This window comes from Sturnira hondurensis, unplaced genomic scaffold, assembly GCF_014824575.4.
Source record: "Sturnira hondurensis isolate 20B ecotype Veracruz unplaced genomic scaffold, ASM1482457v3 Scaffold0020489, whole genome shotgun sequence".
Classification (NCBI taxonomy): domain Eukaryota; kingdom Metazoa; phylum Chordata; class Mammalia; order Chiroptera; family Phyllostomidae; genus Sturnira; species Sturnira hondurensis.
The window spans coordinates 6,348,220-6,362,909 of NW_028093120.1; the positions used below are offsets into that span (position 1 = coordinate 6,348,220).

At 39.4% G+C, this 14,690-nt stretch overlaps 1 protein-coding gene across 1 annotated transcript in view; it reads right to left on the reverse strand.

Annotated features, from left to right (window-relative positions):
- Positions 1 to 9,072: 9,072 nt before the first annotated feature.
- Positions 9,073 to 14,690, reverse strand: part of TRPC6 (transient receptor potential cation channel subfamily C member 6) — a 126,818-nt gene continuing 121,200 nt past the window's right edge. Inside the window, exons 11-13 of the mRNA XM_037029742.1 lie at positions 13,925 to 14,008; positions 11,452 to 11,527; positions 9,073 to 10,906 (exon numbers count right to left, since the gene is read on the reverse strand). Coding sequence (XP_036885637.1) covers positions 10,755 to 10,906; positions 11,452 to 11,527; positions 13,925 to 14,008 — 312 coding nt within the window. The 3' untranslated portion in view covers positions 9,073 to 10,754. The remainder of the gene's footprint in view (positions 10,907 to 11,451; positions 11,528 to 13,924; positions 14,009 to 14,690) is intronic.

The window sequence follows — 14,690 nt, forward strand, 5'->3', positions numbered from 1 at the left end:
ATCATTTCACCATATATACAAATACCAAGTCATTATGTTATATACCTGAAATTAATATAGCTCCATTATAATCTCAATTTTTTTTAATGAAGGAGGAATAATGAAAGGAAGAAGCCAAAGTGGTCAGAGGACCCAAACAATATCTCTTTCCAGGAAGCCAGTCAAAGTCTGGATTGATATTTGCTGTCTTCCCATTAGTTGAAAATGAGACTTTGGTAGATGATAATCTTAATTATTCTAAGCAAGTGACAACCCTCAAGGAGTAGAATAACATCATCTGAATTCCATGGCTGGGTTCGTGTGCATGGATGGCTCTGTGGAGCAATTTTATAACACTTTAGAGGCATCATTTTTGCACCATAATCTTGGGATGTCAAGTGCGCAGCACGGATGACTCCCCTCTGCTTATGACGCGGGGAACCCCGGCAGTGGAGACATAGGCTACTCCCTACTGCCTCTTTCTTTCCAGCAGTCCGGCTGGTGCTGTGTCGCCTGGGCAGCCTTCTTCTTGCCCCTCCTCTGTCTTCCAGTGAGGGTCAAAAGTGAATCAACCCAGATGGCAGGGACCAGAATAAAGTCCTCACAAAACCAAAAAAAGAAACACAAGTTAAGCCAGATTTGTGTGTTCTTTCCGTCTGTCTGTGGGTAGAGCCTATGGTAGACAGACAGAAAGAGCTTCCCCAAGCATTAAAGATCTGTGCCCTTCACTAGGTCCTGAAGCCGACTGAGCCTGAAGAAGGCTACTAAGACACCCATGTCCAAGCGTTTGTCCAGCAAGACTTGAAACGGTTTTCCTCAGGAGTTTCTCTGCCTGGGATCTGTCCTACTTTTCCTCTCCCAGGATGCAGCGGCGGGCCCTGCAGAGGCAGCAGGTGGCATCAAATGCACAATTCATCCAGCAAATACTTTTTAAGAATTCAGTATGCTCTTGGAACTTTGAAAATGAGTGTGAAATAAATTTCTGGGTGAAAGGTCTCCAGGAGTCATGGACAGTCCCCCCCTTTTTTGGTGTAAAAGGACCATGAGTATTGTGAACTGGGCTGTATAAGGGAAAATTAGTCATTGGTGCCCCTTGATGCCTTTTATTAAGGCTGCCCTTGCCTCCTGCAATCCCTATAGCTATCTATTACTGCTAAGTCCAGAACACTGCTATGGTGAGAAAGCAGCCTAATTGAATGGCTCCACGTTCTAGAATTTTTCTGAGACTCACCTCATCTAAAGTTACCAATTCTGGGTCTCATTATTTAGAGGTCCAGGTAAATGTATTCAAGATAAAATTCACAATTGGTTACTGTATGACCCTTATTAAACTTACATTTCAAAGCAACATATTATACCTCCAGTCAAAGAAATGACAGCTGACGGGCAATGTGAACGGCCTCGCTGCCTCGTGAGGTATATTGGTCCAGGATGTGTGTGTAACTCCCAATGCATATCATTTAGTTTAATAAAGTGAGCAGCCACCTGTGAAAACAGCCCTGTTTCTGGACCGATATAGGGTACAGACATCACCTGGTTTAACCCCAAGTGACCCAGATGCCCTTGATTTCAAGGGGATCCCGTCCATCTCCTCTACAGACTCAAAAAAAGTTTCTATTTCTCAAATTTCTCTAAAATGCTATCGGAAAAGCAGATAGCATTTTCGAATTCTGACACAACCTGTGGTAACAATTAATACTGTCCTTGGCTCTGGACACTGAGTCTGTGACATCTGCAGATGCCAGCAACCCTTGTACAGTGTGTCCCTCCCTAACATCAGCTTGCTTTTGCTTTGAAGGGCCTGCCCCTGCGCCTCAATCTGGAGGGTGCCCTCAGGCTGCAGGAGCCTTTCCTGAAAGTGCCTGGGAGGTTGCATCCCCCCAGGGAGCCGGTAAGCAAGGACTGGTGGGCAAGGGGTATGAGAGTCCAGCTCAGAGGCAGAATGTCAGAATTCCTCTGCAGGACTTGCTGGAAGTTACCCTTTGCAAGATTTTGCCGGAGTCACACAGTTGTTTGACCATCTACGCCACTGCTCTGTTCCTCCCAGCTCTCTATCAGTTTCTCCTGGCCTGGGAGCACTTTCTCCATAAATCACTTGCATGTCTTTGTTTCAGGTCTCCTTCTGGGAAATTATTTAAGCCAGGGTACATGAAGACAAGCAGCATGCCAAGTCATTGTCTGGGGGACAAAGTAACAATGCTTCAGTCCAAGTACAGGCTTCTCCCAAATGCATGTTACTTCCAACCAGAAGCTTCTCTGACCTGCAGAACATGTGCACCCTCCTCCTGATGCTCATCCTGGGGGCTTTTATAGCACTGAGCAGGCCACATGGCGGACTCCTGTGTCAGACTCAAAACTCCTTGAGGGCAGAAAGTGTGTTCTGAGTACTGGTTGAATTTTAAGTGAAATGATTGAATGAATCATGTATAGCTGGGCACTCACAAAGTCCTAGGAGATCCCTTGGGCATGAAAATCCCATTAGGATGAAAGTAACATTGAATACTCCTCTTGTAAAACACAGGCCAAAACACACTAAATACTATGTTAATTTTCTGATAATGCACTTTATATGAATATTCTTTCCAATTTTGATGAGATATTGTAAGATGCTAACAGGTGACAGGCCTGGTCCCTGCTCGGAGGAGGAGGAGCAATGAGATGATGCAGATTATCGCCTTGGTTGCAACCAGCAATTAGGTTACAGTTAATGTCTAGATTATTTCTCTAACACTGGGCATTAGTGAATTGCTGGGAGAAGTCATTACTTTCCCATAATGTCAAGCCTAAGACCACTGCTTATGAGATTTGCTGACCCTGTGACATATTAAATGCTCTTACCAACCACAAACAAGAGTTCAGGACTTTTGATTTTTCCTGAGAGGTGGTCATTCAAAAGACTGCAGAGCCCCTTAATTGCCTCTCACACCAAGGTTTTCTTCACAAAAACTCTCTGAGCTCTTAAGTCATTGGTTTAAGAAAGAAAATCTTATATGTACCTCAGGGTTAGGACTGATATGAGGATTTGTGAGAAAAATAATTAGGCCTCAGAATGGACAGCATCAGGTAGAATCAACAGACTGAGTCAGTCACCTTGTGTCTTTCTCATCAATGAGGCTAAATGAACTTCTATTACTGGACAAGGGTTAACTCTAGCCTATCGGTTGGTCATGAAAGATGACTGGATCCTAACTGTGAGGCAACTTCATAGGCTAAGCCAGCAATGTTTAACCTTTCCATCTCATGGCGCACATAAACTAATTACTAAAATCCTGTGGCATACCAAAAATGTATATTTTTTGCTTATCTGACCAAAAATAGGTAAATTTTGATTCATTCATACTGTACAGCTATTATTGTGTTAGCTTTTCTAATTTTTTTTGACAATTTAAGGGAAAAGAGGTCAGTACCCCTGACTCAACAGTCAGATATTGAATGTGTTAAAAATTCTTGCAGAGACTTCCAGCCAAGATGGAGGCATAGGTAAATACACTTTGCTTCCTCAAACAACCAAAAGAAAGACAATAAATTTAAAAACAAAAAATAACCAGACTTTCCAGAAAGTCAAACTGTGTGGAAGTTTGACAACCAAAGAGTTATAGAAGAAACATTCATCCAGACCAGTAGGAGGGGCAGAGACCAGGCAGTTGAGGTAGAGAGGACTCAGGAGCCCGAGGACTGGGCGGATGAGGCAGGGCTGGTGGAGGTAGGTGGTCCCACATTTGCATGAAGGAAAACTGCGAAGAAAAATGGGGAGCAAGACAGACACCGAGCCCAGGGTTCCAGCATAGGGAAATAAAGCCTCAGAATTTCTGACTGAGAAAACCCATGGGAGTTGAGGCACTGGGAGAAACTCTCAGCATCACAGGAGAGTTCACTGGAGAGAATCACAAGGTCCTAGAATGTACATAAAACCAGCACCAAAATCAGCACCAGAAGGGCCCACTTTGCTTATGGGTAGCAGACAAAGTTATTGAGAGCCAGCCAGAGATAAGCAAATGCAATTGTTCCCTTTTAGACCGCTCCCCCACATACAGCAACATAACACAGCACAGAGGGTTGCCCTGCCCTGGTGAATACCTAAGGCTCTGCCTCTTACTGATACAAAGGCACACTGATACCAAAAATATGGCCTAAATGAAAGAACAGACAAAAGCTCCAGAAAAAATACAACTAAGTGATGAAGAGATAGCCAACCTATAAGATGCACAGTTCAAAATACTGGTAATCAGGAAGCTCACAGAAATGCTTGAGTATGGTTGCAAAATAGAGAAAAAAGTGAAGGCAATGAAAAGTGAAATAAAGGAACATGCATAGGGAACCAACAGTGAAGGGAAGGAAGACAGGACTCAAATCAACAGTTTGGAACAGAAGGAAGACACAAACACTCAACCAGAACAGAATGAAGAAACAAGAATTTTTTAAAAATGAGGAGAGGCTTAGGAACCTCCAAGATATCTTCAAACATTCCAACATCCGAATCATAGGGGTGCCAGAAGGAGGAGAGGAAAAGCAAGAACTTGAAACCTTATTTGAAAACACAATGAAGGAGAATTTCCCCAGCCTGACAAAGGAAATAGACTTCCAGGAAGTCCAGGAAGTTCAAGGTGTCCCAAAGAAGTTGGACTCAAGGAGGCACACACCAAAGCACATTATAATTACATTACCCAAGATTAAAAATAAGGAGAAAATCTTAAAAGCAGCAAAAGGAGACAGTCACCTACAAAGGAGTTCCCATCAGACTGTCAGCTAATTTCTCAAAAGAAGACTTATTGGCAAGAAGAGGCTGGAAAGAAGTATCTGAAGTGATGAAAGGCAAGGACTTACATCCAAGATTACTCTATCCAGCAAAGCTTTCATTCAGAATGGAAGGGCAGATAAAGTGCTTCCCAGATAAGGTCAAGTTAAAGGAGTTCATCATCACCAAGCCCTTATTATATGAGATGTTAAGGAGACTTATCTAAGAAGATGATCTAAGGAGACGATCTAAGGAGACTTAAATAGAAGATGATCAAAAATATGAACTGTAAAATCACAACAAACTCAACTATCAACAACTGAACCTAAAAATACAAACAAACAAAAAAAGCAAACAACTAGACCAGGAACAGGGTCAAAGAAATAGAGACCACATGGAGGGTTATCAGTAGGAAGGGGGATGGAGAGGGGGGAGAATGGGGGAAAAGGTATAGGGAATAAGAAGTATAAATGGCAGGTATGAAATAGAGGTGGGGAGGTTAAGAATAGTATGGGAAATGGAGAAGCCAAATAAGTTATATATATGACCCATAGACATGAACCATGGTGGGGGAATTATTGTGGGAGGGGGAATACAGGGCAAAGGGGAATAAATGGGATAAAAATGGGACAACTGTAATAGCATAATCAATAAAATATATTTTTTTAAAAAATTCTTGCAGGATACCCGTTGAAAATTACTGTCCTAGACACATAAATGATTAATAAGAGGAGGCTGGCATATGGTTAATTCTTTACTTACTATTACTTCTTGAGCCAAATAATGAATTTCTCATTAAACACAAATATGAAGTGAATGATTCAAGTTGCTTGTCTTCCAAGAGGGAGATTAAAATCAATCAGAAACTATCCAATGCAAGGCAGCCCAAATTTTCTTACATAACTTTGGTTCATCCTCTAAGAAATAAGATGAAACCATATCAAGTAAATTAAATCTAACAAATGAGTCCAGTCTTGACTTCGCACTTTATGAATGTGGAAGAATTTTTCCTAAGCATTGTAGAGCTATCTGGGATGAATAGATTAAAATAGGCCTTATGGAATCAGCTTGTATGAATCAGGTCTGTTCCTTACAAATGGACTACTTGTTTTCTGCTTCTAGTACTGCTACTGACCTCACCCAGCACACTGCAGTAACTATAAAGGCTTTAAATAAACATTTTCTAGGTGAGATCTAGTATATTCTAACCCATCTTATAATACAAAATTATATAAAATTATTACAATAAAAAAAGTAATAAACGTGTCTTGAAGCTCTCCCAATTTTGTTCAAATGATTCATTTTCTTCAAGGATGAAGACTCTATGGCCCGAAACATTTGTTNCGAATGTTGAAGAATTTTTCCTAAGAATTGTAGAGCTATCTGGGATGAATAGATTAAAATAGGCCTTATGGAATCAGCTTGTATGAATCAGGTCTGTTCCTTACAAATAGACTACTTGTTTTCTGCTTCTAATACTGCTACTGACCTCACCCAGCACACTGCAGTAACTATAAAGGCTTTAAATAAACATTTTCTAGGTGAGATCTAGTATATTCTAACCCATCTTATAATACAAAATTATATAAAATTAGTACAATCAAAAAAGTAATAAACGTGTCTTGAAGCTCTCCCAATTTTGTTCAAATGATTCATTTTCTTCAAGGATGAAGACTCTATGGCCCGAAACATTTGTTCATGGCAAGCATTGTCTACTGTCTCTACGTCATTCTTCTCTCCTGATCCTGAGGGGGGCCTTGGAATCTTTCTTAAAACAGTGGTCCAGATACCGTGATCCAATTAATCAGAGAAATATGAGTGGAAACCTCAATTTCATTCGACTGTACAAGGTTTCAGATGGAGTAGAAAAGAGAATTCAAGAGCCGCACCTTTTCTCTACAATTGTTAACATTAACTGGATACTTGTGCAATGCATTCTGATCCTAAGATGTATAAGCTCATTTCGTCCTCACAAAAACTCTATGCAGAAGATGACACTAGTTTTTTTTGTGGGCTTTTTTTCCCCTGTAGAATGGGATCATGAGGCACAGAAAGGTCAAGAAACTTAGTGAAGAATGTGCAGCTGGTCACTGTTAGAGCTGGAACTCAAGCTCCAGATTCTACACTACACAGCTGGAAAGGACTTAGCAGAAGAGGTAGATATTTTCTAGAGACTAGAAAAAAGTTGAAATCATGGAAATTTTTAAAAAAGAAGGAAAAAGACAAATGAGAAAAAAACCCAAAACATATTTGGGGCATAATATTTTCTCCTTAGGATTATAACAGTGCTTTGAAGAATATTTTTGATTATATATATATAACATGCATATATTACATATGCACCATATGGTTATGTATTATACATCACGACAAACTCTATATGTATATATGTGTATATACTTCTCCATGTCAACAAATAGTAACAATAAACATTAACTTTTTTTGAAATATAAGGTAACACTAAAATTTGACCTTTCCCAATTATTCTGAGGGACTGTCAATTTTCTGAAAAAGAGTGAAGGGTAAATGTCAGACTGCTGAATCACAGAATACTGAAAAGGTTAAGGCAAAAGCAGAGCTTTGCCATCGTTCCTTTAGTCTGAGACATGATATTACATAAACTTACATTGTTCTGAGATTGTTCTTACAGTGCCATGATTAGGACAAAAATTCTGGGTAGTGAAGTTCAAAACTTACTTCCTGAGTGTCATCATCAAGGTTTTCTCTAAGAAGTCAGGAAAACAAAATTCACAATATCCTGTGCCTTCTTCCCTAGAGGCTATGCCTGCCTGTCTACCTGTCACACATTGTTTTCATAGTTCTTCAGCAGGTGATGGGAAAAGTCTATGGCTTACAGCACGGACATTAGAAAAAGAAAAACAAATGGGAGAAATTCTTGGATCCTATTCATACCAATTTTTCTCTGCTCTGAGAAAACCATCCTATACAACCTTTCATTAATTTTCTCACTTGGAAAGCTTGTTAGATGTTGCCTGTGTATAATACAGAGGTCTGAGTTGGGAATTCACATTCTTTTCTGCTCCCTGGTGGTTCAATTTGCACACTGTACATCAAAGGGTAGAGATTCCAATGGCAGCATAGGAATTCATATCCAGCCCCATTCAACAGAGCTGTAGGGACAATCGGCATGACTCTAATTACCTCCCTGGACCCTGAGGGCAAAGGAAGCTTTCAGAGTAAAGAAGGTGGCTGTATCTCCTCATTAGAGTCAGAACATCCGCAGGCCATTCTTTGAATGTGGCACATGGAGAAAAACATCTCTTCCTTGGACTGAAGCTGGAAGTCGGTCCCGACAGTGATTCTATTAGGGAACTCCTCTGTCTGCCTACCTGGAAAATACTACCACATATTGTCCCGATTTTAATGAAGCATTGGTTTGCTTTTACTACTTAACATGGAGATAAAATTCTTTCATATTGGAATAATTTTGGATTTTGGAAATAAACTTCTCGAAGAGTCGATCTGTTTTCAGTGAGTCGCAGTCATTGAATATACTGTTCTCTCTGAAAAGTCCCCTTACTCATGCCTGGCTTCATTATACGGTTGCATCTTTCCTTCTTTTTTATGCCTCCAATTCCTTTGAAGCCAAATCTCCTTTACCCGTATCCTTGACTAATGCCATCGTCTATGTCTGGACTGGGTGTGCGATGGAAATGATGGTTTTCAGGTCTGGCTCATTTCTTCTCGCCTAGGGATGGAACTAGAAGTTTCACAGTGAGACAAGCACACGCCAGTGTGACCAGTCAAGGCCCCCAGCAAGTGTGGCAGGCCTGGGGTTTGTTCCTGGCTCTGACACTTAACTCTTGGTACAAGTGACTTAGCCTCTAAAAGCCTGTTTTCTCTATTTACTGAGGGAAATGGTACTTACCTCATTCAGTTGTTGTAAGCAGTGTATTAGAGGAAATTACATAATGCATGGAAAGCATTCGCCATAGTACCTGGGCCAGGGCAGTAAACATTTCTTAGAGTCATACTGACTCCCATTTCTTTACTTGGTGGCAAGTCCATTGGGGTCAAAAACCCATTTTCTATTCCTTTAAATACCTGGCAAAGTTTTAAGCAGACAATACAGTCTGGTAATTCATTTTATATGCCTAGTAAAATCATATTGATTGTGTATTATTTCTCAGTTTCAGAGTGATGAGAACAGCAGAAAGCAAAACTAGGCATTGATGTACAGAGACAGGGAGGTGGGTCTGCCACGAGCAGTGAGCAAGGCTTGGCCCTCAGGGAGCAGCGGAGTGGTCTCACCCTGTTACGGATCTGTTGTGTCCTCCTTATGGTGGCCGAGCCTCCAGAAAGTGCCACATCTGAGAGAAATATGACAGTAGTTTGGATCAATACATTTCAACTTACTAATTGCTTTATTTCGAGAGGTTAAGCTGACTGCAACAGGAATACAGGATTTAAAGTCAGTGATCATGAGACGTAGGAAGGTGATGTTCATGACCACTCTTTGACAATGTGCCTTTAATTAAGCTCTCTAAAAATGTTTCATAAAATATGCTTGTTTTCTCTTTACATATTTCAATTTAAAAAAAAAAATTGGAAGAGGTGCCTGTCCAACTGGACCCTGAGGAAAATCCAATGACTCCTTGGCATGGAGGCCAATCTCACATACAGCTTGGTGCACAAGTTTTGTGGATGGTCCATTATTTTAATTTGCTGATAATGTGTTTGGTATGAGGTTGATTTTTGCAACTTCTGATTCAAATATTGTCACAAAACATTTGAAAGCAGACCTTTTCATGTATCACTAAATAACAAGAAATAATATCCACAAATACAAAATCACCGAACACAAAATTTCAACTCTGTTTTCTGCTGGTTACATAAAAGTCCTTTGACTTAAATTCAGTCAAATTTAGTACTAAACAGATTTTCTGTGACCATTTTATCTTTAAAATGAAGTTACATTTTTGCACACAGAGACCTTCTTTATTGAATTTAAAGCTTCCCTTTCAGTTAATGCTCGGCATCAACTACATATTGGTGGTCTTTGGGTTGAACAGACGATCCCTCACTTCTCTTTCGCTTGTTTTAGCTACTGACTCTTATCATTAGTTAGTAATAACCTCTGGTGAATTAACATGAATGCAAATTTCTGTTTTCTATATTTTGAGAGGAGGCTAGAACATACTTATAATAAGAGATAAGTATTTGCAAGTTCCTTCAGTACTTTTTTTCTTTATAGTTGAGGCCAAATGTGGGAATTCACCTGTAAAGCCCTTGGGCAATGCCACAATATTGTGTTCTAATTGAACCAAAGGACCACAGTTCTCTGTGGCTTTGATACCTCTCCATAAAGGGTTCTTACTTGGTCAATAATTTTTTAGTCACGATAAAAATTATAACATAAAGAGCTTCTGAGGGTTCATACTGGCTGCAGATAAAATGGGGTGAGCATTTCACACACACACATACACACTCAGGAGCATGTTTTAGGGTTCAGTGGAGGAAGCACTTTTTCACTGGTAGGTAGAATATTTTCAAAGAGATGAATCAAAAAGTTTAGGAAAGATTTAACCCCATTTTGCACAGACATTATCAGATATATTCTGCAGGGGCTGAGCATGATAGATGATTAAATAGCATTCTGTAAATGACCATAGATTTTTTTTTGTTGTTAGATTTCAGGGGATCCACAGAACAGGCAAGAAGGTGCTTGAAATCACCATCACAGAATGTGTGTGTGTCCCTTGCCAGCCGAGCTGATTCCCAGGCAGATACTACATTGCAATCACACCTCACAATAGGTATACCTAAGAAAGCAATCTATAAAACAGGCACCAAACAACTGGGCATAATTTTTATCATAATCTGAAATCTTTAACCTCAAACAATGAAGTTGGTCCATGAAAAATATTAAATGTTGGGGTTCCAGAAGCTAGTATGACCCGAGTTATCTTTGCACATGTTCTTGTTTAAAAGATGGTTACATTGGCACTTAAAAAAATAAATCAGAAAATAATATGGTCTCAAGTGAACAAATAAATATGACTTTAGGAGAGTCTTTGCATTATCTGTTGCTTTCCTCTTGATTTGGTCCCATCGATAATTTCTCCCCAAGTTTTCTGATAAGTTCTGCTAGATCTTCTGAATTCTGAGTTTTTTCTTCCAGGAGTTCATAGCGGAGACTTGAGATGTCCTGTTTAATTTCCTTCAGTTCCCCTTTGAAAAATAAGAGTTATAAAAACTCAAGTATAAATACGTAATGCAGAGAAACTAAGAGATTCTAGGATAGAGTGAAATCAGTCTTAGCTCTACACAGATCAGTATTTTGAATCCTTTTGAAGGAAATAACTCCCTAATGAGCAGGTTTCTATTTTGTCAGCTAAGTATTTTGGTTAATAAAAAAAGTTATAGAAAAAGATATAACAACAGTCCTCTGAAAGTAAGTTAAATGAGAACACAGGTGGCAAATATTTAGGGGGTTGGGAAGAATAGTCCCTCACCTCCCCCAACCACTCTCTCCTCCCTCGAAGCCCCCCATAAAAACAACAGTTACTTTAACTACTGGCATGTGCCCCCAACTGTGGAGAAATAGCCTATTTCCTGAAAACTTAATGGTACTGATGATTGGTGAGAACCTGTCTCCTCTTCCCCTTGAAGCTCACAGTTCCCAGCAGGCCCTTCTCTCCAGCTCCCTCTCAGCTCAGCAGCAGGCCCACATCTGGCTCATGCTCAGAGCTGACCTGTCCCCAGGTTCAACTCACCTTCATTCACTTCGTCACTTTCCTTATCCATCTGGGCTTTTAGGACATATCTTTTAATAAGCCTCTTCATTATTTTCTATAGAGAGAAAAAATCCTCCTCAGTTCATGACAAATGTCACTTGGAATACATTTGAGTCATGCTCTCTTTCGTAAGCACTTTCAAAGTGATGGCTCTCAGAGATTAACATGATCTACCCAGGGAATGCAGGCCATCTCTAGATTTTTAAAGCAATGTGCACATCACCTGGGCTAATGACTCAAAATTAATTCTTCAGAAAGCAGCAAGTTCAGAACACAAATCTAATCCTTGATTCATTGCTTGTATTTTATTTGAAAAACATTAGGGCAAGACATAGCATTTTGGTTAGAAAGGTTAAAGGTCTGTGGTACTGCAGGTGGAAATGGAAAATTGAGCAAACAAGCAAAAATTCATTTATATTTTTTCCCTCTCATATCAGGAAATGTAGCCAGCTTTGATTTCATGCTTGCTAGTCATTTATAATGGTCAGTCACAGTGTAACACAGTTCCTCCTGTACCACTGCTTCTTCCATAAGGATGTTTACTACACACTTTTCGTGAAAAACAGGAGGCTCAGCACATGTGCAGGAAGTCCTGAATAAAGATATAGCTTAAACAAGTCTTACTACCTAAGCCCAAAAGAAGTGGTGGACAGTAAAATTCCAATTGCAAGAACTTATTCCAAGGATGTAATAAGGTTCATGGAAAAATGTGTTCATAATAGCACCACATAATAGTAGAAAAATAAACCTTAAATGTCCATCAAGGTATTATTTTAATAAATTATAACATTTATACAAAGGAATACTATATATCCATTAATACTAATGTCAATGCTCTATGAAAACATTTAGCAATTTTTGTGGAAATTATTGCTCATTATGTAAGTATTATTAATTCATTTACATATTATATATGAAGTCTGTCCAGAAGGTATCCATCCATGTAATATGAAAGAGACATTTATTGAAGAAGATGCAAGATACAAGAAAAAGTGTGCATAGGACAATGATGCCTCAGTCTCCTTCAAAGTTGGGACCTCACACAGTTCTCCCAACAAAGATCAGCTGCCCCATCATATTTTCCTGAATGTCATCAATGATCTGAAATCTCTTCCCTTTGAAAGGTGATTTTAGTTTTGGGAAAAGCCAGAAGTCACACGGTGCCAAATCTGGGCCATAGGGAAGCTGAGTCACCTGAGGGATTTGATGTTTGCCAAAAATCTCCGCACCAGATGTGATACATGAGTGGGTGCATTGTTGTGATGAAGCCGACAATCACCAGCTGCCCATAGCTGGGGACTGCTGAATCACCTGAATAGTTTCTATGAATGAATGTTTAAGCCTAATACAAAATGTAATGCAGATTCATTGCTCTACTTGCTCAATCATTTTGAATGCAATGACCACACAGTGCATATACTCATTCAATGGCATCTACTGCCCCCACTGACTAGTAGAGTGAAGCCATCATTGTTCATGCATGCACATTCCAGTCCAGTCCCCTTGGTTGCCAGTTTACATTGATGCCATGCAAACCATCCTCTTTATATTAGCAATGGTTGGACTTTTTCTGGACAGACCTCATACATTTATATACTAATATATATATATATATATATATATAATTCTACACATATATATAATCACCTGGCAGGATATTCATCAAAAGAAGTAGCCTTTACTCCTCAGTGGTAGGGTTTGAGGTAAATTTTACTCTCATCTTTATGTTTTTAGTAAGGATAGACTTTTTGCAATGAACAGACTCTAAGTTTGATCCAAGACTTCATCTATTTTCTTTACCTATGCATCTGCAGTACTTACAAAGTGCCTGGCCCAGGCTGGTGTGGCTCAGTTGGTTAGAGCGTCATCCTGTAATCCAAAAGATTGCGGGGTTCAATTCCCGACCAGGGCACACCTAGGTTGTGCGTTCAGTCCCAGGTCAGGGCTCATACAAGAGGCAACTGATCAATATTTTTCTCCCTCTCTCTCTCCCTTCCTTCCCTTCTAAAATTAATAAGCATGTCCTCAGGTGAGGATTAAAAAAAAATAGAAAGTGCCTGGCACATGGTAATAACAATTTGTTAAATTAATGCATTTTGATATTTAAAAATGTCTATTATAATTTAAAGAATTGCATGGTTTGAGATTCTGTATACTACAAATAACTAGCCTCATTTCTTCAAATATCTGTGATTAGTCCTAGCTGGTGCGGCTCATTTGGTTGGGTGTCATCCAGCAAACGGAAAGGTCTCTGCTTCAATTCCAGTCAGACTAGGTAGGTGCCTGGGTTGTGGGTTTGGTCTCCAGTCGGGAGGTGGGGGGGGGGGGTATGGAAGGTATGGAAGGTGACCACTCAATGTTTCTCTCTCATGTAGATGTTTCTTTCCCTTGCCTTCTCCCTTTCTTCCCCTCTCTTTGTTAAATAAAAAAAGAAAGAGGAAAAAATCTTTACCTGATATTGTCTTGGAGGATTACTGAAACTATTTAACTGGAAATCTTCTGAGCTTCTTATGCTTGATTGTTTACTATGCCCAGGCTGCAATTTGAAAATAATTAGAAACTGATTTTCATCTAACTTTTAAGAAATGTAATGAGATTTATTAGTTATGTAAATGAATAAGTAATCTTTTATATTATGTATAAATAAACTATATATATAGCCGTTTTGAGTTCACTTGCTTAATATTTTATCTTCCAAGACAAATCATAGGCCCTTGCGGTACATTCAGTCTCTCTCGGTTATTGGAGGTTGCCGAGGAGGTGTTTAGACTTTGTGGCATCGTTCATGTCATCATGACAGTCACACTTTCACCTTCCTACAGACAAATCTGTGATAGGGGAAGACGCAAATGAATTGGGAAAATAATGGTGACGACCTCAGAAATTTATTGATGATGGATCAACAGGCCAGTATGACTAACCACAACAGCAACATAAGATACACCAGAATGAGACTGTTGTGAGACAGAATTCAGATACCAAGAAAACACTAATTAATCCATTTGACTTTTAGCATCTGTATAGTATTCAATTTGAGAAGCACTTTTCAAGTAATGTATTTACTTGAACAGGCAAATATTTAACAAAGAATTCAAGCAATCCACAATACACATTTTAACATATCATTTAACATGCTAAGATGATGACTGAAAAAGACTTCAAGTCATTTTCTAAAGGGAAAAAAGATAACCTGCGTGCAACAGAACAGCTACAAAATT